The sequence below is a fragment of the Taeniopygia guttata genome, chromosome 1A, assembly GCF_048771995.1.
Source record: "Taeniopygia guttata chromosome 1A, bTaeGut7.mat, whole genome shotgun sequence".
Taxonomy (NCBI): Eukaryota; Metazoa; Chordata; class Aves; order Passeriformes; family Estrildidae; genus Taeniopygia; species Taeniopygia guttata.
Genome location: NC_133025.1, coordinates 63,635,684 through 63,657,183, shown reverse-complemented (window position 1 = coordinate 63,657,183; position 21,500 = coordinate 63,635,684). Strand labels below are relative to the sequence as shown.

The window sequence follows — 21,500 nt, the reverse complement described above, 5'->3', positions numbered from 1 at the left end:
TCTCTGCTTGCTTTATGTCTAGCACTAAAGATCTCGTTAAATCTGTGCTCACTAACAAAAAAAAGCCTCCCCCTGTGGACGTGGAGTGGATTGAAGTAGTTGACAGACAGCTCAGCTCAAATACCAGGACCACGTATGCTCAAAATGTACCTTTGGGTCTCAATTTGCCAACCACAGAACAAGGTCTGACCCTACATTTTAATGAGTGAGGATGCAGTCAGTGAAAAATCCTGTTTACTATAGCCAGGTGACCTTCAAAAAATCAATATATAACACCACCAAAAGGGAAAGGGCTCACTCCCTGTTCTCTGAGACACTCAAGAATCCCACAACACAACTTTGAATTACTTCATTGCAGAGAATAGTGTAAGAACAAAGCCAGGAAGGAACTGTGCAAGGTTCCTCTACTAAATGTGCTCAGGTGATTTCCTGATGTGTGTGTCCTGAAGAGAGCAGCACCTTGTGCCATTTACCTCCTAAATCCAGCCGATCGTGAAAAGCTCTTAGCAGGAACTTTAATCCATCCAGGTGTGGAAAGCCTTCCAGTAAGATTGCCACACCAAGCAAAGAATACAATTTTCTCCCTCCTGTTGGCAAAGAAGTCTGGAACTTAGCCTGTAACTAAGAATAAAACATCTCCCCAGGTCGCCCTGGGATACCCTTTATAAATAATGCTGCCAGCAGCACCCCATGCATTTTTCAGTAACTACATGATCCTGCAATAGAACAACACTTACATGATCTTCCCTTTTAAAAGCAACTACAAAAATTAAGTTACCTGCTTGTGAAAGTGTTTTAGTCCAATATTCAAAGTACTTTAATGCAGATAGAAAAGAGCATTACATTACTCCAGCATAGTCTCAGACCATTTTTTATGAAACAAAAGTTATAGGCCCCACAAGACAGATGGATTTGATGCTGTCTGTCCCCAGAACATTTAGGTTGAGAAGTTCTATTTTATGGTTAATATTTTGCTCCATAATGATAAGTAATTAAAAAATAAAATTTATCATTTTTTTAATCTGCTCCCCCTCCAAGTATATAAAGCCTTTAATAATCACGTTGAAATTTAGAGATTTAAGACCCAACTTGGCTTGTTTAATAAACAAGACCAAAACCATAACATTCCAGGCTAGGTCCAGAAAGTACCCTTGAATTCTGGATAATCAAACAGAAAATAATGGTTTTTGAATTATAAGAACTACAAACCATTAACAAGCAATTTAATCCAGAAGGGAGAAGGATCTCAAGGATTCCTTCTATGCCAGTGGCATACAGAACCTTGTTGCTGGTATATTTTTGGCTGGTGACACAGAGCCAAATGCTCATTCCATTTCCTCTACCCATCAGTAAAACTATGAAGTTCTCTATCAGAAACAGGTCTGGGAATGAACTCCACCTACTCAGCACGTGGACTGAGAAAAGCCTCACAGCAAGGTAGTGTTAGTGAAATCCCACCAATTCACTCTTACTTCTTTGTTTCCAATCTTTTAGAAGGACACATCAAGTCTATGCTTCCATGCAGTCCATGGCAAACACTAAAGGAAAATGCCAGAGAGTAAGGCAGGTAATTTACACACTGAAAAAGAGTCATTAGGACAACCAAAGAGCCTGAAAGTTGCTTTATTTGTTTGTAAGGTTTGTGCGTTACAGCAAGCCTAATTTTAGCTACCATGGACAAAAGTTCTGGAAGAACATTTCATGTTGACCATTGAGATATATAGTGGGTAGAGCCCCCATCTGCAAACAACATGCTGTTTTTCTATGGCTGGAACCTAACATTCACGAGTTACAGATCCTTGATATCCTTCTGGACGTTCCACAGTGTGTCTGCACTCTTCCTCAGCTGGGACACCTCATCGTCCTTCAGCTTTTGGTTGATGACACTCGTCAGGCCAGAGGCACACAAGACTGAAGGAAGGCTCAAGAAGACTTCATTCTCAATGCCATACATGCCCTGTCACAAACAAAAGAGATCAGACACAGGCCTGTCAGCACAGATCTGTGGTTGGTTTCTGTTGCAGGGTACCTCCTCAGAGCAGAGCTCCAAAAACCATCATTTTACAACCTGCAGAAAAATTTCGGCCACAATGAATTCAAGAAAATAAATAGTATACAGCTGTTATGGATCCAATGCCTGGCAATACCAAACAGCTGATGGCAAACCTCGCCTTCAAACCTCTCACTTTTAGTTCTATACAGCAGGGAGCTGAAAAGATTCAAACACAGGATTAGGACAGGCCAACAGAGGGAGCAGCTCCCCCTGCTCAGAGCTCTTGCTGCAGCAGAGATTGTGGAGCTGGTACAGACCACGTGTAACCAGTTACACCAGCTAAAAAAGGACAGTGGCTCCTGGAATGACAGCTGGGCCTCCAAGAAATCTTCCACTTTGACACTGGAAACTTCCTTTCAAGGAATCTGCATATGCTACACAAGGCAAAGCTTCACACAACTGTAGTTATGCACAGAGAACTTCATTTTCAGCTCCATATTTGTGGAAAGAGTAGGCTGAGAGGTCAGCCTAGAAGAAACAGCAATAGTAAGCTGCCATTTGAAAGTCAAAGTAGTATTTTACAAAGCTTCCTTCATTCAGCACCTTGCTAATAGAGGCTATTTAGCTTGTCCAGAACAATAAAATGAGCCAGAGGGCCCAATCAGCCCCCAATTCTTACCTTTACCAGAGTAGCAACTGAATGAACCCGGTAGAGGTTCTTCAGGATGGTCTCACAGAGGTCAGCCACACTAAAGCCAATAGCCCAGTTTGTGTATCCCTTTAGTTTGATCACCTCGTAGGCACTAAGGAGACATGGAAATACAACTTCATTAAGATGTCTTCAAGCAAGTCACTGCAAATCACAAGTCTTAAAACCAGTGAGTTAAAAATTTTCAAACTCCTGAAACACACTAAGTTTTGGAATAAAAATGTCCAAGTTATGCTTTTCAACACTAGAGAATAAAGCCTAAAATCTACATGATCCCCAATGCATAATAAAGAATCCTGTTGGTCTCACAGGATTAGCTGAAAACAAAATTAGCTCCCATCTAGGAAGAGATCCTAGTGTTAAGTAGAAAACCATACTTATACCTGACAAGCTCTGTTTCAGTCAGGGGCACAGTGGAATAGGCAAACATTTAGAGTCAAAGCACCACTACACCCTGAGGTTTTTAGCCAACTTCTGCACACACTTTATCCCAGTGAGTGTACACTCATTTCATAAAAGACTTAGCAACATGTAGTCAAGTGTACACTAACTCTCCTGCATCCATGAACAGCATTTTCCCCAGTTCCAACAGTCTGCTCACAGAAACATGCTACCTTTTCCTGGGCTTGTGCCCTTTGAACAAAGTTACCCACTGAAGAAGCTCCATGTGGGAAAACAAGCATCCACAGCCCTGGGTGCTCCAGCACTTGACTGGGTTTGTTATGCAGTAACCTGTCTCCCTGCAGGATAACAAATCTAACCAGCTGAAACCCTGCATTTCTGTTGTTATAGGACACGTGAAAACACGACGTGAGCTGCTGCTATCGTAAAGGTGAAAAAGAGGAAGTTTATTTTTTTATTCTAGCATTTATACTTTTTCAAAGGTGATAGTGGATTGGAGGGTGAATGTGCTACCTCTCCAATGACATTGGGTAAATTACTATTATATTAAGTTTTTCTGCCTCTATGGAGGAGTGTAAAATAATAGATTGTTTACAGAAAGTTGTGTGAGCAAGTTCTCTACAAGAATGCAAACTCAGAAGGCTTTAGAAAATCTTAAGAATTAGGGTAACACATTTCTATGTCTAAAAAAGCAGTCCCACTCACTCAAGAAACCCTCTACCTAAGAGGACATGAAAGCTGCACCAGAACAGAGGCAGAGTGCAGACAAACTGTTCTCAGCATGGCATCCATCCACATTATCCCTCAGGTCATCATACCTTGCAACCACTTGCTTGTGGATCTCCTTCCAGTTCTCAGGATCTTTGTCAGTTCCCATGGCAGGGTTCAGCTCCTGGAGGCAAACCCCTGCCACGTTCACTCCGCTCCAAACAGCCACTGCAACAGAGGCAGGACATCAGTGCCAACAGCACCTGGCAACTCCCCCCCACCTTTCCTAGCTAAAATAATTGGAAACAAAGGAGGAGCAGCCAGAATCACAGCAATGGCCGAGGCAGGTTTTAAGTTTTTATTTAGCTACAGTTAAATCTGAGAACTCAGGGAGTCAAACATGAGACTGTTTTAGTACTGGCACTTGAACAAGTCACTTGTAACATGTGACAGCAGTCAGAGCCTGGAAGTTCCTGAAGTAAGAAACATCAAATTCTAGTAAAAAGGCATATTTTAGCTACCCAGCCTTTTAGAATTGATTTTAATCAAAACTGCAGCATTTGCAGTTTCGCTCATCAGCATTAGAATTAGCCTTCAAGAAGTCTAATCTTATTTACACAATAAGAGCATTGCAATATGCAAACTTAGAATATCAAGACAGGAATTTGCACCTCTCCCTGCATCCTGGAAGCTCAGAAGCAAGCTCAGTCTCTGTTTCTGGGAAGTAAGCAGGAATTTCGAGTAAGTTCAAAGCAAAAGCAGCTGTGACAATGGCACAGGATAAGCTCTGCATGTGCTCAGCCAAACTCTGCTTTCACTGGTACAGGCCTGGCTACAGTAACTGCTGCTGTCCATCAGACACTGTACTTTGATCAAATGCAATGGGATGATGAAGAGGTGGCTCCCTTAGAAATACACAGCATGAAAGTATAAAGAAGTAACAATCTACATGAAGAATGCTCTGCTACAGCATTTCAGACTTGGAATAAATTAACTGAATTAGGACAGATAAACTTCTTTGATTTTACATTGTAAAAATATCTTTGCTTTAAATAGCAAGGAGAAAAGTCACAAAATAAGGTAAGGGATAATTTTGTTAGCCTGGATCTGGACTGCTAAAATAACAACCTCTGCTATTGACCTAGCAAGTGCTGATACTGCTTTCAGAGAACTGTGCTACAGGCTGTGGAATGGTACTCCAAAAACTGAGGATAAAGAGTAGAAGCAAGCTGTAACCTTCAGAACACAACCTCACAAAACTGGCCTTTTCAGTTCAGGCTTTAATCACACAGCCACAATCACATTTATTAAATATGTGTAGGTAGATTTCCTGTACTTCTCTCAACTCTAATATTCATAAAAATACAGCAAAGTACTGGAGCTCAACTGCAGCTGTTCCTTCAGAATCCTGTAACAAACCTCAAGTCTCAACCTCTGCTATAGTATTTGCTCATTCCCAGGGAGGTCAGAACTGCTCCTTACCACTGGAATCACCGTGCTCTCCCAAGATCCAGCCATGGCAGCTGCTTGGATGGATCCCAAGTCTCTCGGACATCAGATAACGGAATCTGGCTGTGTCCAGATTGCAGCCACTTCCAATCACACGGTTTTTTGGCAGCCCACTCAGCTTCCACGTGATATAGGTTAATATATCCACTGAAAGGAAAAGCATGCATGGCAAATGAAACTCCACTCACACCAAGAATGCTCCAACAATTTCCTTACTGAGTGTAGCAGGGCAATCAGGAGGACTCAAAACACAGTTTGCTCACTGATCAAGGAAGACTGGATCTGGCTGTTTTGGGGATTAAAATGGATGCACTGCTTGAAATTTTGAACAGTAGCTTGATGGGTCCTGAGAAGATTCGAGGAAGGTCTTTAGAGATTAGATTCCTACCAGCTAAAGTTGGACACACTTTTCTTGGTCACAGTTAAAGCCCTAGGGCATTTGGAACTGGGACTGATCTCATGTGGCCAGAACATTCTAGTAATTTCCTGAATGTTCCATTCCAGTTCATCATCACAACAGGTTAAACAATTTACAATAAAAGTCTGAGATTTACATACTCTTTGTAGTTGCCAATTCCTTCAGTTTAATTTGATTTGTGCACTAACGACTTTCTACATCAACCACCTCTGCAGCATGAAAAGCCAGATAAGCAATATGCCTTAGCTCCACATGTTTCTAAAAATACAGTTTTAGGAAAAAACCCAACGCTAGGCAGGGCAGAAAAATATTGGAGCAGAGAAAAAACCTCTAATCCACAGCCCAAAGAAACAACAAATAACCAGGCTGCAGGAATTGACTCCAATTCTGAGGAGCCAGGCAGTTCTCAGGAGGGAGCACATTTGTGTACACAGATCTGAAATGCATCATTTGCTCTGCTCGGGCACCAAAGCACAGTTCACACCTCACAAGTGGCATGTTCCCTACAGCCTCAGCTGGTGCAGGGAAGGGCATCAAGGTTACACCCCCAAGTCCCTTCTCATGGCTCACAATGACCTTCACTATATAAGACTAGTGGACAGAAGTCCACACACTGAGAAAACAAAGGATTTTAAAAATAATTCTGAAAAAGCAACATGCAATTCTCCTCCTGCAGCTGCTCTGCTGGAGAGAAGTCGACAGATTGAAATCAGCCTTGCTAGAACAAGAACAGCCTGATCTTTGTCTCAGTCTGGTTTTTAGGGAAGTGCTGCAAGTTACTGCATTTGCTGAGAACACTGGCTAACTGTACAGCAGATAATTACTCAACCCCCAACAGAGCATGCAATGGCTCCACTCAGCCAGGTTTTCTTTAAAATCAGTGTCACTTCACCATCACAGTTATTCAGTATTGGTTTCAGCAGTTGAATTAAGCAAAGACAACCCTACAGGGACACCCTACAAAGCACATCAGAATATTTACTGTCACCTTTAGACATCCAAATATCCAAGCTGTCTCAGTGCAATGAGATACTTGCAAGTGAACACACAAACATGCACAAATAACTCTTTTTTCTGTTTTAATTGAACTGTGGAGTATACAGTCAGCCCTTGTTTCACCATAAGCTTCAGCATGCAAATTCTTTTTTCTGAAAATATAGCCACGACTATAGGGGAAGTTCTTCATGCTGAAAACAGCCCTATCCTATCCAGACACAAAGCTATCCACTAGAGATAAAAAATTTAAACTTCCTACTGCACCAAAGTATGCAAAGAACTTTAAGTATTTATCACTAAGCATTCTTTTAAAATATGGACACCATAGCAAGTTCTGAATAAAGAGAGCATCAGAAAGTACAGAGTATTTGTCTGCACTCTCAGATGTCCACAAAAAGCTATTAAGTTTCAACAATTTGTATTTGAAGAGACATTCTGAGAACTAACTAATGTTTTATCTTGTCAAACCAAATCTGTAGTGTTTAGGAAAAGACTGCCTTACCTGGGTTGGAAACCACCAGGATGATGCAGTTGGGGCTGTACTTGACGACCTGAGGAATGATGAATTTGAAGACATTCACATTCCTCTGCACCAGGTTGAGCCGACTCTCCCCCTCCTGCTGACGGACTCCTGCAGTCACCACCACGATCTTGGAGTTGGCAGTGACAGCATAGTCTAACCACAGCACAGGGGAGAAGATACAGAGTGTGTTTAATATAATTCCACTAATTCCAGTAGCATTATGTTAATACAGGAGTCACAGGGAGCTTCTGCATTGTGCATTGCATTCAAAACCCAAGACATCAGTTTGAAAGCCAGCACCATCTCCTAACACTGACCTGATATATCAATATGTGGGTGTTGAGAGTCCATTTGGTCATTCTGACTCTTACTTCCAATATGAAAATAATACTATTTCTTCTACATACAGTTTCACTAAAATCAATTTTACTAATACAAGCCCCAGATTGTAAAGAGATGCAAAAGAGAGCCCAGCTTAAGAGCCACTCCCTTTATGGTGTTCATCTGAACTCACCCCAACTCACACACTTCACCTTTTTCAATGCCAAATCCTAAGAGTTCTTTAGGACTGCATAACCAATTCTCCACTATTCAGCAAAGTCACAGAGTATCAGTGTTAAATCAAAGAAACTGAGGTGCACCTTTGTCTGCCACGATCTTGTGAGTGTGAAGGAACAAGCTCCCGTGCTGCAGGTCCATCATTTCTCCTTTCAGTTTGTCTTCCATAACATCAACCAGAGCGAGCTCATCACAAAGACCCTGAAAACAACAACATTTGGAGTCAATGACGCAGTTCACATGCATTTTAAAATTAACCCAGAGCAGAGCTAAATTATATTTTAAAGTAACACATTTCATCCCTCTGAAAGCATCTCTTCTCCAAATAAACCAGCACTATCTTGGTGTTCTGATGCATCTCACAAAGTCAGAGGCTGCTACAGCACAGGCTCATGAAACTCACTCAGACTTCCCAAAAAAGGTATCATTTGTGGGGAGTTTCAGTGCACAGCCAACTCTTTGCTAGGAAAGCACTTCTTAATTTAGTTATTACCTTTGGAAAAAGGTTGCATCTTTCAGAGTTGTGGCAAACCCTCTAAATCTATCCAGCAAATAGGCCTGTTTTAAATATTTAAATATCTGAAATAACACACTGTATAATTATCAAGTAAGTATTCTCTTTCAACAAGCCATCAGTCAATTCATTTCACAAAAATATGCAACTGGAACAGACTTCCTCAGCACTAAAATTGAGAAAAAAATGATTCTTTAGCTATTTTTTCTCTACAGGAGGTACTGTGTGATATTTACATTGCAGAACAGATTTAGCTTCCATTTCTAAATCAGTTACATCAATGATTTGTCTCTAACTGAGCAGGAACTAAATAACCAACATTCATGCAAATTTATACATTTAATACCACACCAACAAACTGAAATCAGTATTAGAGCCAAGCATCTTGCACAAGTCAAACTCAGGCTCAGGGGGGCCCTTCTTGCTCTGCACAACTCCGGACAGGAGGGGACAGCCAGGTGGGGTCACGCTCTGCTCCCAGGGAACAAGGGACAGGATACACACTGTGCCAGGGGAAGTTTAGATTGGATAGGAGGAAAAAATTCATCACCAGAAGGGTGGTCAGGCTGCCCAGAGAAGCTGTTGGGTCACAATCCCTTGATGTGTTTATGAACTTTTAGATGTTGCACTTGGGGACATGCTGCACTTGGCAGTGCTGGGTTAATGGTGGGTCTCAATGATCCTAAGAGATCTTTTCCAGCCCAAATGATTCTACTGCATTATTATAATTCAGTTACAAGAACCAGATGGTTTTATTATGAAAACATTTTATACTGCAGCTTATAGTTGTGAGAGAGTAAAAGCAGAAGCCTGACTGAAATAAACTCCATGTCACCATGCATGCTTGAAGAATTTAAAACCAGTTCTTATTCTGGGTTTGGTGCATACTGACAGTAAAACTTTGTGCTTAGCTATCTGACAATTCAGTTTGATCCTGCTTAGAGAAGTGCATTAAATGAATGCTGAATTGTGGTTCAATTTGTGGTAATATCATCTAGCTCCCTCACAGGTTACATCAAAAACAACTGTTTTCAGATCCTGAGAGGCAACCATGTGCTTGAAAGTATAAATATAAAAACCCACAATGAACTATCACTGGTTTTCCATTAAATTTCTTCTTCACTTATTTGTTTTAAAAGCTATTTGCTACTTAGTTTCACTGTGGCCTGTTCCTACTGTCAGTTTTTCCTTGCTCACAGGGCTCATGAATATCAGCAAGTGAAAGACCTTACTTTTTTTTTATATAATTAAACATGCATTAAAACATGCATCCTCAGGGTAACACACTGGAGGGTCATCTACAAACAAACTACAGCTGGTTTATTCTTACAAGCAAGATTTTCCATCTGATTGTGAGCTACCTGATTTAAAATCTGCCCCTGCAAGGGAGCAGGGCATATCTGTTGATGCCTTCTTTTAAACAAAAAAAAAAAAAAAATCTGCAGTTTCTTTCTCTTTTCAAATTTAATATATTTAGAATATTCTCCAAAAACAAAGTGCAAAGTACACGACATATCCTCATTGATTAATAAGCCTTTTCTTTGCTCAAAGACTGCACCATGAGATTTGATAAACATATCCCACAAACCAGTAGTAGGAAAAGTCATAATAACCTCCAAGTCCAGCCCTCTGTTTTTAGTTATCTAAAAACTAGCTAACACCTCTCTGGAAAAAAAAAAATAAAGTAATATAAACAAGTAAAAAGGGCTTAAGAGAAATCAAGAAGCTGCTGAAGGGGAGAGCAGTATTTTCAACTACTAGGGCACATATTCTTTAAAAGAATAAAAAGCAAACACTCTGTTGATTGCTATCCTATATTTCACCCAGATTTTTGCTCCGTCCCCATTCTTTGCCCAGCAGAGCTCCCTCACCAAGCAAACTCCAGCTTTGTTGTAGAAGAATAAAAATAATAAGAAGAGAACGAGAAGTTTGGCAGGGGCTACAGAATCATTCCTTCCTACATTTTCCCAGCAGCCTGGAAAATCATTCTGCCTAATGAGACATTTACTGCTAAGCACAGACAGAAAGGTGAGAGAACAAGGAGCCGCTGAATGTGGAGGTCAGGCTTGTAGGTCACTCCTTGCTTACCCGAGCTGCTAATGATTCATTCCTGTGCCAACCTCCCAAATGTCCCACCTTTTGCTAAGAGCACGACAGCGTGGGGGCTTGGAGAGCACAGTGTCCTTGAGCCGTACCTTTGCAAGGACACTGATAGCAGCGGCCATCCCAACCTGGCCGACCCCCACAATCGTGATCTTGTTGTTGGGGAGCTTGGCTCCCTCCGCAATGGGGCTGATCAGCTTGTCCTTGAGAGTGGCCATGGCGTTCTGTGAGGAGAGACGGAAAGATGTGGATCAGAGCAGGCCAGAAGGAGCTGAAAGGCGTGTTCAGACTGGAGGAGTCACCTGCCACAGCCGGGACTACGTAAGGCAGCTCCGGGCACGCTGCCCTTGCTCGCAGGGCTCCCTCCCAGCTCAGAGCCAGCACCCACCTCCCACACACTCTCGGGGCTCTGGTTCCCTGCCCTCGCTGTGCCCGGCCAGGCGCTGGCAGCGCTCCCCGCTAACGCCGCTCGCAGAGCCGCCCGCCCGTGGTGAAATTCCATCAGCTGCGGGCCCCGGGCAGTCACCTCTGGGCACAGCGGGGCTCCAGGACTGTACTCCATGAGCCAGCCAGGCCGCAGGGAGCGGGCTGCGATTTCCCCGGCTCCTTTCCACGGCTCCCCGAGGCTCCCCGAGGCCAGGGCAGTCAGGGGCCGCGGCGGCGCCCCGAGCACGGCCGGGGACCAGCCCGGAGCCCCCGCCCGGCTCCGGCCACCCCAAACCCAAACCTCCGGGAACCGCAGCTCGGCTCCGGCCATTCCAGACCCCAACCCGAACCCGCAGGAGCCCAGCCCGGCTCCGGCCACCCCAGGCATCACCCGCTGGCCACGCAGGGATGCTCGGCCCGCGGCAACAGCCGAACCGCCGGGGGAGAATTGACGGGCCGGCCACCCAGCACCCCCTGTCCCGGAGCGGGGTCTCCCCGTACGCACCGGGCAGCGGCAGCAGCGCAGTGAGCAGGGCTAGGCAGCGGGCGCTCCCCAATGGAAGGGGTGCGGGGCTCGGGCAACGAGCGCTCCGCAACCGAAGGGGAGCGGGAGCGGCGAGGGGAGCGCGGGGCTCGGGGCGCCGGCAGCGACCGCTCCGCAACGGAAGGGGCGGGCCCGGCCCGGCGGCGCGGCTGGGGGGAGGTGGCGGCCGCGCTCAATCCCCGCCAAGGACGGAGTCTCAAGGATGCCGCTGCTCCGCCCCGGTCCCGCAGTGCCGCAGGGCCTGGAGTTGCGTCCCGGGGACGCCGCTGGGTGCGCGGCCGGGAGCAGCGATGCTGCCGAGGCTGGTGGTGGCCGTGCGACCTCGGCAGCTTCACCTCCACGGGGGCTGTTGGTCCCTGGTGTCACAGAGCCACAGGCTTGGCCAGAATCGCTGCAATCGATTTAAAATGTGGCAAAAATAAAGCATTTTACCTGATCTTTCCAGGGAGAACTTGCTCAGGTTGTGGGTATCTCTTCAGTCCGGGGTGTCTGATTTTTTGCGCTCGCTGATTTCTGCCCTGGGCCTGACTCCGGTTGGACAAATCCCTTCTGGAGGCACAGAGCGATGTCTCGGCAGCAATAAGGGATGTAACCTGAGGCAGGCCAACAGAGAATGTAACCTGAGCAGCGCCACCACCAGCGCGCCTCCTCCCTGTCCCTCGGTGTCGGCCAGACCCACAGCACACCCACTCTCTGTCGCGGTACCCCAGCAGGGCATCCCTTAAAGATGGTCATAAGCGTGAATGTAGTTTAACTTCTCGTTAAAGTAATAAACACATCCGGCGCTATAAGTAGCAATGAGTAAGGTGGTATTTTCCTTTTCCCCAGACCCACGGAACACACAAACCGAAAATCTGGGCGTGTGATCGGCCACTGCTGCTGAGCAGAGAAGGAAGGGATTTCTTGGAATTCCTCCAGGACCAAAGCAAGCAAAATACAGGATAACAGCAACCAGGGTTTGTTTCATCTAGTGCTGTAACATTACATCTTTCTAGCTGTAAAGGAAGAATGTAGAAGTACAACACTGAACTGTATGCAATTAGTTCCTCAGCATACATGATTTAGTCTCTCTCACAAGAGGGAAAACAGAACAGTGGATTCCAGAGTCCTCCCAAATAAGTCACTGGGTTAAATGGGACTAGGCAGAGAGCCTAGTTCTGCCTGCGTATGACTATTGCTGCCTTTTTTTTTTTTTATTATTCTGTTGTTGCAGCAATTTTAAAGTTGTACTGATTTTTTTTCTTTTTCTTTTTTTTTTTTTTCCAGATATTTTGCCAGGTTTACTAATAACTGGATTAATTCCCCATGCCTCACCAAGCAGCCAAACAAATGATGATGATGGTGGTGAGCAAAGGATGAAACCTGCTTTTCTGTGCAGCAGATCAATACAGATCCATGCTGGCTTTAAATCACTGACTAACTGTGGCCGACTTTGCTTCGACACATTTTTTGACTTTGCAAAAGGTCCCCTGCAAGGATATAAATTAGTTAAGCCATCCACATGACACTTCAGGTAGCAGCTTGCTGTAAGAAAATCAATTCAAGACTTTGAAATGATAGCTGCAATGGGAACTGGAGGTAAATAATAATTACACAATGAAATGTAAGGGTCAGAAAATCTATCTTATATAATCACAACAGGAACATGCACAGCTGAAATTTAAGGAAATAGGGAGGAAGGGAGATAAAAAGATTCTGGAGAGATTAGGGAAGGACAAGAGGAAGGTTTTTTAAATCCTGAACCATAACCAAGGGTCTTTGTCCTGCCAGTGCCTGTTGTGAGGAACGTGCACCACTGCGTTGTGGCTTCTTTGGACAGAATCCTTCTCTCTCCTTATGAACTTTCAACAATCAATTACCACCAGTACCATTTGGAGTTAGAGAGGGAAATACCACATTCCTATTTGTAAGATATTAAAGCTTTAACAGGCAGACTGGACCATTTACCACAGGTTACAATAGCTCTTCTTTAGATCATGCTTCATTTTGCTTGCTTTCTAAAAGAACAGGGTATTTAATCCCCTACCTGAAGTCCTTTTAATCTAAATAGAAAAGGTAGGAGCAAGACAGTGGGTAGAAGAAAGAAGCTTATTCTCTCTTTTCCTGCTCTTAATTATTTACTTACTTATTGTTCCAGATGATGGAGGATTGAGGCACAGAGAGGTGAAAAGTCACATAGAAAGTCTCCTGGTGACAGGTCACAGTTTCAAAGTTCAGCTCCAGTTTGGCAACATTGGCATTTTTGATGCAGTGCAGTTCTCCAGAAAAAACAAACCCTAATGTTAAGGGACACAGTGTAAATAAATTTGCCTGGTAACCTTCATACAATTACAACACACATTTTAATCACTTCAACTTTTGGGTTGTATACAAAGTGTGTCAGTAGATAAGTCTGAGATACTTCACTACTTCTACCTGTCCCATCATCTTCTCAAAATGGAAGTAGATAGGATTTCCCTGCTGTTTTTTTTTCCCCCCAAACTACCCTTAAACCCAATTTTAAAAAAGAGATATCTCAGTTGAAAAACTCTATTCATGGCACTGTTTCACACAGCAAGATACTGATGTTCTGATGGCCATGGTCTGATGAAGGCTGTAATTGTAAGTCATGAAGAGTTTAACCCAGGAAGGGAAGGAACCCATTACACCACAGGATGGGATGTAGGGCTGATGCTAATGTAAAAATTCTTTCTCACTGTGTTACACCTGGCGGGTCAGGTCCTTGCCCTACAGGATGGATGCGTTCTAAGCATTATTGCCTGTGGATGTAATGGAGGGAAAAGCACTAGATGTTCAGTTTTGCAAAACACAGAGAACTGATTTAATCTGCTGGAAATAATTAAGTGCTGTCACACGCAATGCTAACAGATGCCAAATTAAAATTCTAGTCCACCTGTGTTAATTCTGTGCTTCTTCACCTGGATTTGCCATTTGGATGGAAAATACATTACACAATAAAGAAAAATTATTTTGGAGTAGCAGCTTTGGAAGCTTCTTTTTCCCTGGTTTTGTTTGAAGGAATGGTTCTTTATTTTTGGCAGTGAGCCGACTTTCTGTTTAATTTTTGTTTAAAGATTAGACAGTGCAAACAGATAACACACTCATAATAAGTTAAGTGCTCTGTAATGGAGTTAATAAAAAAAATCCCAAACAAACATATCATGAGCTTGGGGGTTATAGTGCAAAAGGAGTGAAATGTGATGATCTCATTTAATGAATATCTTTGATGCGAGAGGAAACAAATGGTGATAAGTTTTACAATTAGGTATGTAATAGCACTCAGTTTGTAAGAACTAAACTGCATCGATTTAACGAGCTCTGGCTCATTAAAAAGTTCAGGAGAAACTACAGCTGCTAAACAAAGTGACAAGACAGAAATGGGGCAAACAGTGCAAATGGAAGTAAAAAGATATGAAACTGAAATTACAGACAATGATTTTTTTATCAATAGATGAATTTTCATACAATAAGGATTTTTTTTTTTTCCTCTGAACTGGTTAACTGTTCAGAAAATTTAGTAGTCCTAAGATTTTTATGTATGGATTTTGTGGTTTTATTTGTACGTCTGAAGGAGTGAATATGGCCTTGTCAGACCAACACCACTCCAGACACAGATATAAGGCCATGTTCATACTGGAGAGTTTTTTACATCAGTGCAATCACCCCCTGTGATCACACACAGAGGGTAGCATGTCTGGTATGTAGCATCTCAGCTGATCTTTGTTCAAAGATTTTGGTAGTAGTCCTTTAGCAGTGAGGTAGTAGTTAAGAATTGCCTCCTGTGATACAATTATACATCGTGTTACAGTAGTGCTTCACATAGAGACACATCTTGTGCTTTTAATGACTTCTGAAGTAGTTCCATAGCTGTAGGACTTACTACCTCTTTAGGAGTTGTTTCCTTGTATGTGTGTCGTACTGGGAGAAGGAACTCCCAAGTTATGTTATTTGAACCCCCATGTCTGGATATTGCTTATAGTGCATTTTGCTGGAAAACAGATTCACCACTCCCACTCCCACCTAGACTTTCACTTACATGATCCCACAATTTACCTTGTTAAAAGTAATTCTGGAGACAGATGGAATTCATTTTTGCCTGTTACACAGAAACCTCTGTCTGTGGTTTACATAAACCTTTCCAGAGCAGTCACAGGCTTGCAGTCACTGCCTTTGAAGCAGATTGCTGATGTTAAGGGTCAAGGCTGACTGGCCTCCCTCCTGTTTGGGAAGCATCCAGTGATATCTGAAAAGCCTTTGCCATATTGCACTCTGGACCCTTAGCACTGCCATTCACAGAGCACAAGCTCTGTGGAAAAAAGCTGTGGACACAGCTGAGCTTCCAGAAAGCATTATTTAACATTTCCCAGTAATGCTGGGGAGGCTCCTGGAGTGTCCTCAGTCACAGCTTGTTTCACCTGACCCTGCAAATCTGTTCCTCTGGTTAGAGGGACTTAAAGGGGGGAAATCATTGCTGGAAGTGGGGAGAGGTGGAAGTTCCCTGTGAAGTAATGACAGTTAACGTTTTCCAGCAACAGTCCTAGAGGGTGATGCACAAAAGGTGAGGGAATATATCTGTAGACACATTTTGAATCTCCTCCTTCAAACTTTAAAACATAGCTCAGTTATTCAACTAATCAAGCTTCCACTTTGGTTTATAATGCTGTAGGCAAAGCCAACTGAGACAGGAATTTTAGGATGACTACAACAAATAGCTTTGATTTGAATCTAACAGGTGCCCACTTAAAATTTCTCCCCACAAAGAGAGCAGCCAAGGGTGATATTTCCCAGCAGAGCTGAGTCCAAAGCTGAGCTCTGCGGGATCAGGCAAGCCTCAAAGGGCTGCCCTCCACCCCTGCTTATCCCTCAGACCTGCAAGCTTCTCTAAGCTTTTCCTGAGCCATTTCAGCTCATTAAATCAGCAGGAAACTATAACTTTTATTTCCTTGAAGCAGTTTTTTGTTCATTAGCCAACTGACTGGGCTTGGTGAAGTGCCCAGCAAATACCAGACACAGCTCAGGAAGGCCCAGAATGAAGAAGCACAGGGAGAGTCCCTTCCCTGTGTCATGGCTGGGAAACACTAAATCAGTTCTCTGCCTCTCCTGTAACTTGAGTCTAAATTAAGCTCGTGCTCTGAGCTGCCTTATAGAGAAGCTTACATTTCCACAGACTACAGAAGGAGCTGGGGGTGTGAATTGGCTTCACTCACCTCGATTTAGTGTCCGTGAATGCCTCTTCCTGTGCTCGATGTTGTAATTCCAACACTTCTTATTAATAGCAACCCCTGCACGTAACCTGTTGTAAATTGTCTTGAATCAGCCCCAGCACTGATATGAGCTACACTGGCTAGATAAGCACTACAATTTTTTTCCTCGACATGTGCCAGAGATTTACTGTGTCAATTGTACTCCCAAAATCTCCAGGTCATTGTAAACTTGCAGGCTAATGCTGAGACACATTCAGAAAGTCACAGGCTTCCTGCAGTTTGCTGATTTGCGTTTTAGCACATTAAGGAAAGTGGGTAGAAATTTATCCTGCCTTGATTTTAGTTTTATTGATCGGTACTTGGACTAATAATTAAAATTAATACATTTAAAAGGATGCATGTTAGAGGGCAGGGGTTTCCAGCTTCCAAAAGTGAAACTAGAAGTGGTTCATTTAAAAAGTTTTAAAAAATAGTAAAGCATTTTGCATTAAAACTATCTTCTAAGCAGATAAAAACTGCATTTTGTGTGATCATGAATTGTCTTATTCTTTTATAATTTCACCGTGACTGGTCTGCCTGGCTGGACTAGATCTATGCCTGAGAAATGGAGGCCCTTATCCAAGCTATTTGGAAAAATTCAAAGAACTGAAGACAAACAATGAATATTATGGGATAGGTGTCAACCCCCTCCCCCCCATTTTTTCCCAAGTCATCCCCCTAGTTACAGATTGGTGCTCTTCTCACAGCTGCCTGCAGTGATCATCACACTCATGTACTTCTTCATCAATGAGTAGATTAAAAACCCTTTAAATTATTTGTTTACTTTTCCTGATGCACCCTGTTTCTGCAAACCTATTCCTCAATGAAATTATTGGAAGTGTGATGCTGCTTAATGCATTTCAAATGATATTGTGCCTGCCTACATTATGTCACAAGTGATGTTCAATACCATTGCAGCTGCTGGAACTGCTTGGGGACATGGTGCTCACCTTTCAAATCAAATAAACCCACAAAAGTAATTACATTCCACTCTCTCTCCAGTTGTTCCATTGTTGCACAAAACATCATTAAATTTTCTTGCCCTGTGATAGGAAGTGCACTTAGAGGGCATCTACAGCCCCACATCCTTCACAGAATGAAGGTACTTGACATCTGTCACTGTTTGTACAAGGTAATTTTAATAACCTTTAATCAAATAAACAACCTTCTGCTCTCCTGACTTCCAGAGAGCAACCGAATGAGCTGGATGAGCATGGATGATTTATCCTCATCAAGTGCTTATTCCTGTTCTCTTTGCATTCTCCCCCTCTAATTCTGCCCATGCTAAAACTCCATCAGTGCTAGAAAGGATTTGGCAGTGCAGATAGACTTTGAAAAGAGGAAAAGAGTTTCAGCCAGGGAAGCTTGTCTTTAAGAGCAAACTCCTGTTTCTGGGACAGTTTATGTCACCTCTGCATAGAAAACCTGCTGAGATCAGCCCAGCCACCTTGGACACCTGACACGTGTCTAAGGGAGCTATTCCACTATGGTATCATTACATTGCTCCATATAGTAAGTCCCACTGGTAACAGTGTGGTATTCTGACAAGATTCAAATTGATTTTAGCTGTAGCAGCAGCACTTCTAAGAATCAGCTAGGGCTCTGCTTAATTTTTTTGTAAATGACAAAAAAAAATACAGTTGTGACTTCTGGGCAACATCTCAGTTGCCTTTTACTGTAGCATTTGTGAACTGTAATATTATCTAAATACCCATTATAAGATGTTGGCTATTAAAGGAATGCAGAAAGGGCCCTGCCGTCTTCTGCTTGTGTTTGCCATGAAAAATGCCTGTGGGCAGTGGCCTTGGGCAACCTTTGCTCCCATGGATGGCTCCTTGGCAAAAGAAAACACTTCATTGAAAGATCTGCCAGGCATGAGGCCATCATTATGAAATTTGATGTGACAGAAGCAATCCAGGGCTTGCTCAGCAGTGAACTGTTGATCCAGGAATTTAGCTGGAGAAAACACAGCACCTCACAGATATCTGCCATTCAGTGGCAAAATATCAGCACCTGACATGTGATCCTGAGGGCATTATGATGAATCCTAAAATACAGGCTGAGAGGACAAAGTGCCTGCAGGGTTGCTCATCTCCCAGTAGAATTTTAGAGGGTTCTGGTCAGCTGGCTTAGGAAACCTTTCAATGGGGAATTATGAAAAGAAATTATGGGGTTGATGATGGGGTTGATGATGGGGCTTTTCTCATCTACCTTTAGATAAACAAAGCATACATTTATAGTTGTCATCTTAAGTGAAAGAAAAAAGACAGGTTATTTTGAGTAGTTCTAATCCAGATGCCTGCCATGAGGGAAAAATGTGTTGATTCCTGAAAGTGCATTTTCTTTCCCTTCACTCCAACTGATTTTTAGTCTGAGTCAGTCCAAAAAGTGAGTAGGAATCTGTAGCAGGGGAAAAAGAAGGTGGGGTCACTATCTTGGGATTAGTCCTTCTTAGCTGAGCGTAAGACAGCCCCAAAGCTGCACCTTCAGAGCAAGAGGAAGGTCATTCCTTCCAGCTGAGCAGCAGGGGCAGCAGGTCATGTGCTCCTCTTGAACCCCTGCCAGCTGCAAAGGAGAATTATTGCAGCCAGAACAACTGCCAGGGTCAAGTGACTGCTGTGTATTTATAGCAGCACTGAGTGCCCAGGCTAACAAAGCAAAGGGAGCAGGTCTAGCAGTGCCACCTCCAGCTCAGGTTCCCTCTGCTGCACATCTGGTCTGCAGCTGTGTTGAATTCTGTCATGATCTCCTCAGCAGATGTGAAAAGTGGAATCAGGTCAGGTTGCCATATGAATGGGACTCAGTGGATCCTTGCAAAGACTGCTCTGTAATGCTGAGGTTGGCCAGTCCTTAAGGAACTGATGGCGCCTTAGGATGCAAAATGACATTAGTGCTACCATAGAAATAGGAAAAGAGAAATTCTAAGTACTTCTGGCTGTTCAGGGCCTCATTTATTTAGGCCAGGGTGCTTCTTCACTGGTGAAATGTCTTACTAGGTGTGATTTGGTGGTGCAAAAGGTTATGGATATTTCTATCTTAAGTAGGAAATAACAGCACCATCCCTTATAAAAGTAATTGTTAAGTACATGAACCACTGAGGCTGTTCAATTATGTAACTAATTATGTCTGTGTCTCTGATGTTTACACTGTGCTGCCCTCATTCTGGGATGACCCACACCTATTGCAGGTGTCTGGGTTGGGAAATAAAGGGTGCTTTCCAATTGAGTTTTATATAAGCCCTTCTTTGCTGCCACTCCTCCTCAGAACATGCAGAGCCTCCTGATTATTCTTATCCCTTTCCAGCTGGTATGGAGATTGAAAAGCACAGTGGAGATGCCCAGCTTGCACTTATCTATGGTTTCCTTCAGGTAGAAAATGAAGATCAGAGCCATGCAGTTGTATGGCTTTCTTGGAATCTGTTTTTTTGAGAACTTTCATCCTCATATTTATGCTCTGGTATGATAAATTCTTTAGCTGGCCAGCTCAGAGTGTGCCAGGGTAATGTTTATTCTCTCAACTAGTATTTTTTACTCTTTGCTGTACTCTAGCTTCAACCTAAAAGCCAGTGGAAGCTCAAACTGGAACAGGAAGTGTTATTGCTGATGAAGGTTTAAAGTTTTTCAGGGGGAATGTCTCTGAGAAATCGACATGGCATTTTATGCTGTGGGATCACAGGATCTGACTCGGGTTTCTAGGCACAATCATGGCACAACCAATCTTACATCATGGTGTCTCACATGTTGCATCCATCTGCACACTGCCTATCTTATCCTCCTCCTAAGTTATGCTTTGCCCTGATCTCAGAGAAATCTACCCTGTCCTGAATTCTGTATCAGGGTAATATTCGTGTGCTGTGTACACCCAGCTCCAAAGTATTTGTAATGATCACAACTCAGCTGATGATTTCTTTTCTGCCATCCCGTTATTCTTTTGACCATGGAGCAGATTTTTATTTCACTCACAGTGTCAGTAATGTATATGAAAGGCCTGCCACCTTTAATGATTCCTATAGACTCCAGGTTTAAGTTCCCTTTGGTTCACCCTTCAAGCTCATCACTTCTCTGCCTGAAAAAACCTTAGGAAGCCTTACCTAAGCACTGACTGCTTTTTCTTTTCCCTCATGCTCCAATGTTTTTCTCATTTGAAAGTGTATTTTTTTATCTTTAATTTTGTCTATCCACTAGGTGCAGAAGAACATAAACCCAGGATGCTTTATAGACACTGTGGTCCAAAAGCACAACCTTAGATTTGGAGCTTGAGGTTTCTTACAAAGGGAATAGAGCATTTTACAGCAAGTATATAAACCAAGAGCAAATAAATGGCTCCAGATAGGCTTGGCCATCTGTGAGACAGCAGGACCAAGGATCGATACAAAAGGGGCTGTAAAGGTTGTGTCAAGGTTTAGGGGTTTATAATTTATGTGTAATTGGATTTACTGCCAAATGAGGAAGAAAGCAAAATTGTTATCATGAAACAAAAAAACCCTCAAAACCTCTGAATCATTTAATGCATAATTAGAATTGTGCATGACAGCTTCTGTTACTATTCATTTCCACTGCATTTCATGGTCTGGCAAGAGTGATAAGTAAGGGAAGGGTGGTAACCATAGAATCAGAGCACAGATAAACCTCCAGCAGTCAGTAGCTTAGGGATAGAGTTTGCTGCTAAATCTGTCATTTGCTGGAATTCACAGGGCTGAATTCCTAAAGATTCTCTGACAAGGAATCCCCAAAGCAACACCAGCTGTAGGATAGGACAGTGGCTAAACCTGAGGAAGATCTGGCCACAGTTGTTTCAGAATGAGCTCCAGATCTAAACCAGACACATTTGGATCACTTCAGTTCTGCCATCCCA

The 21,500-nt window shown here is 43.1% G+C and overlaps 1 protein-coding gene across 2 annotated transcripts; it reads right to left on the bottom strand.

Moving 5' to 3' along the window:
• Positions 1-1,605: 1,605 nt before the first annotated feature.
• Positions 1,606-12,417, bottom strand: LDHB (lactate dehydrogenase B). 2 transcript variants are annotated; one of them, XM_012569255.5, is made up of 9 exons: positions 12,251-12,417; positions 11,836-11,996; positions 10,526-10,657; positions 7,900-8,017; positions 7,238-7,411; positions 5,295-5,468; positions 3,923-4,040; positions 2,673-2,796; positions 1,608-1,957 (listed from the first exon to the last, which is right to left on the bottom strand). In XM_012569255.5, exons 3-9 carry the CDS (start codon positions 10,649-10,651, stop codon positions 1,790-1,792), a joined length of 1,002 nt encoding a protein of 333 aa, XP_012424709.1. In that variant the 5' UTR covers positions 10,652-10,657; positions 11,836-11,996; positions 12,251-12,417; the 3' UTR covers positions 1,608-1,789.
• Positions 12,418-21,500: the final 9,083 nt, after the last annotated feature.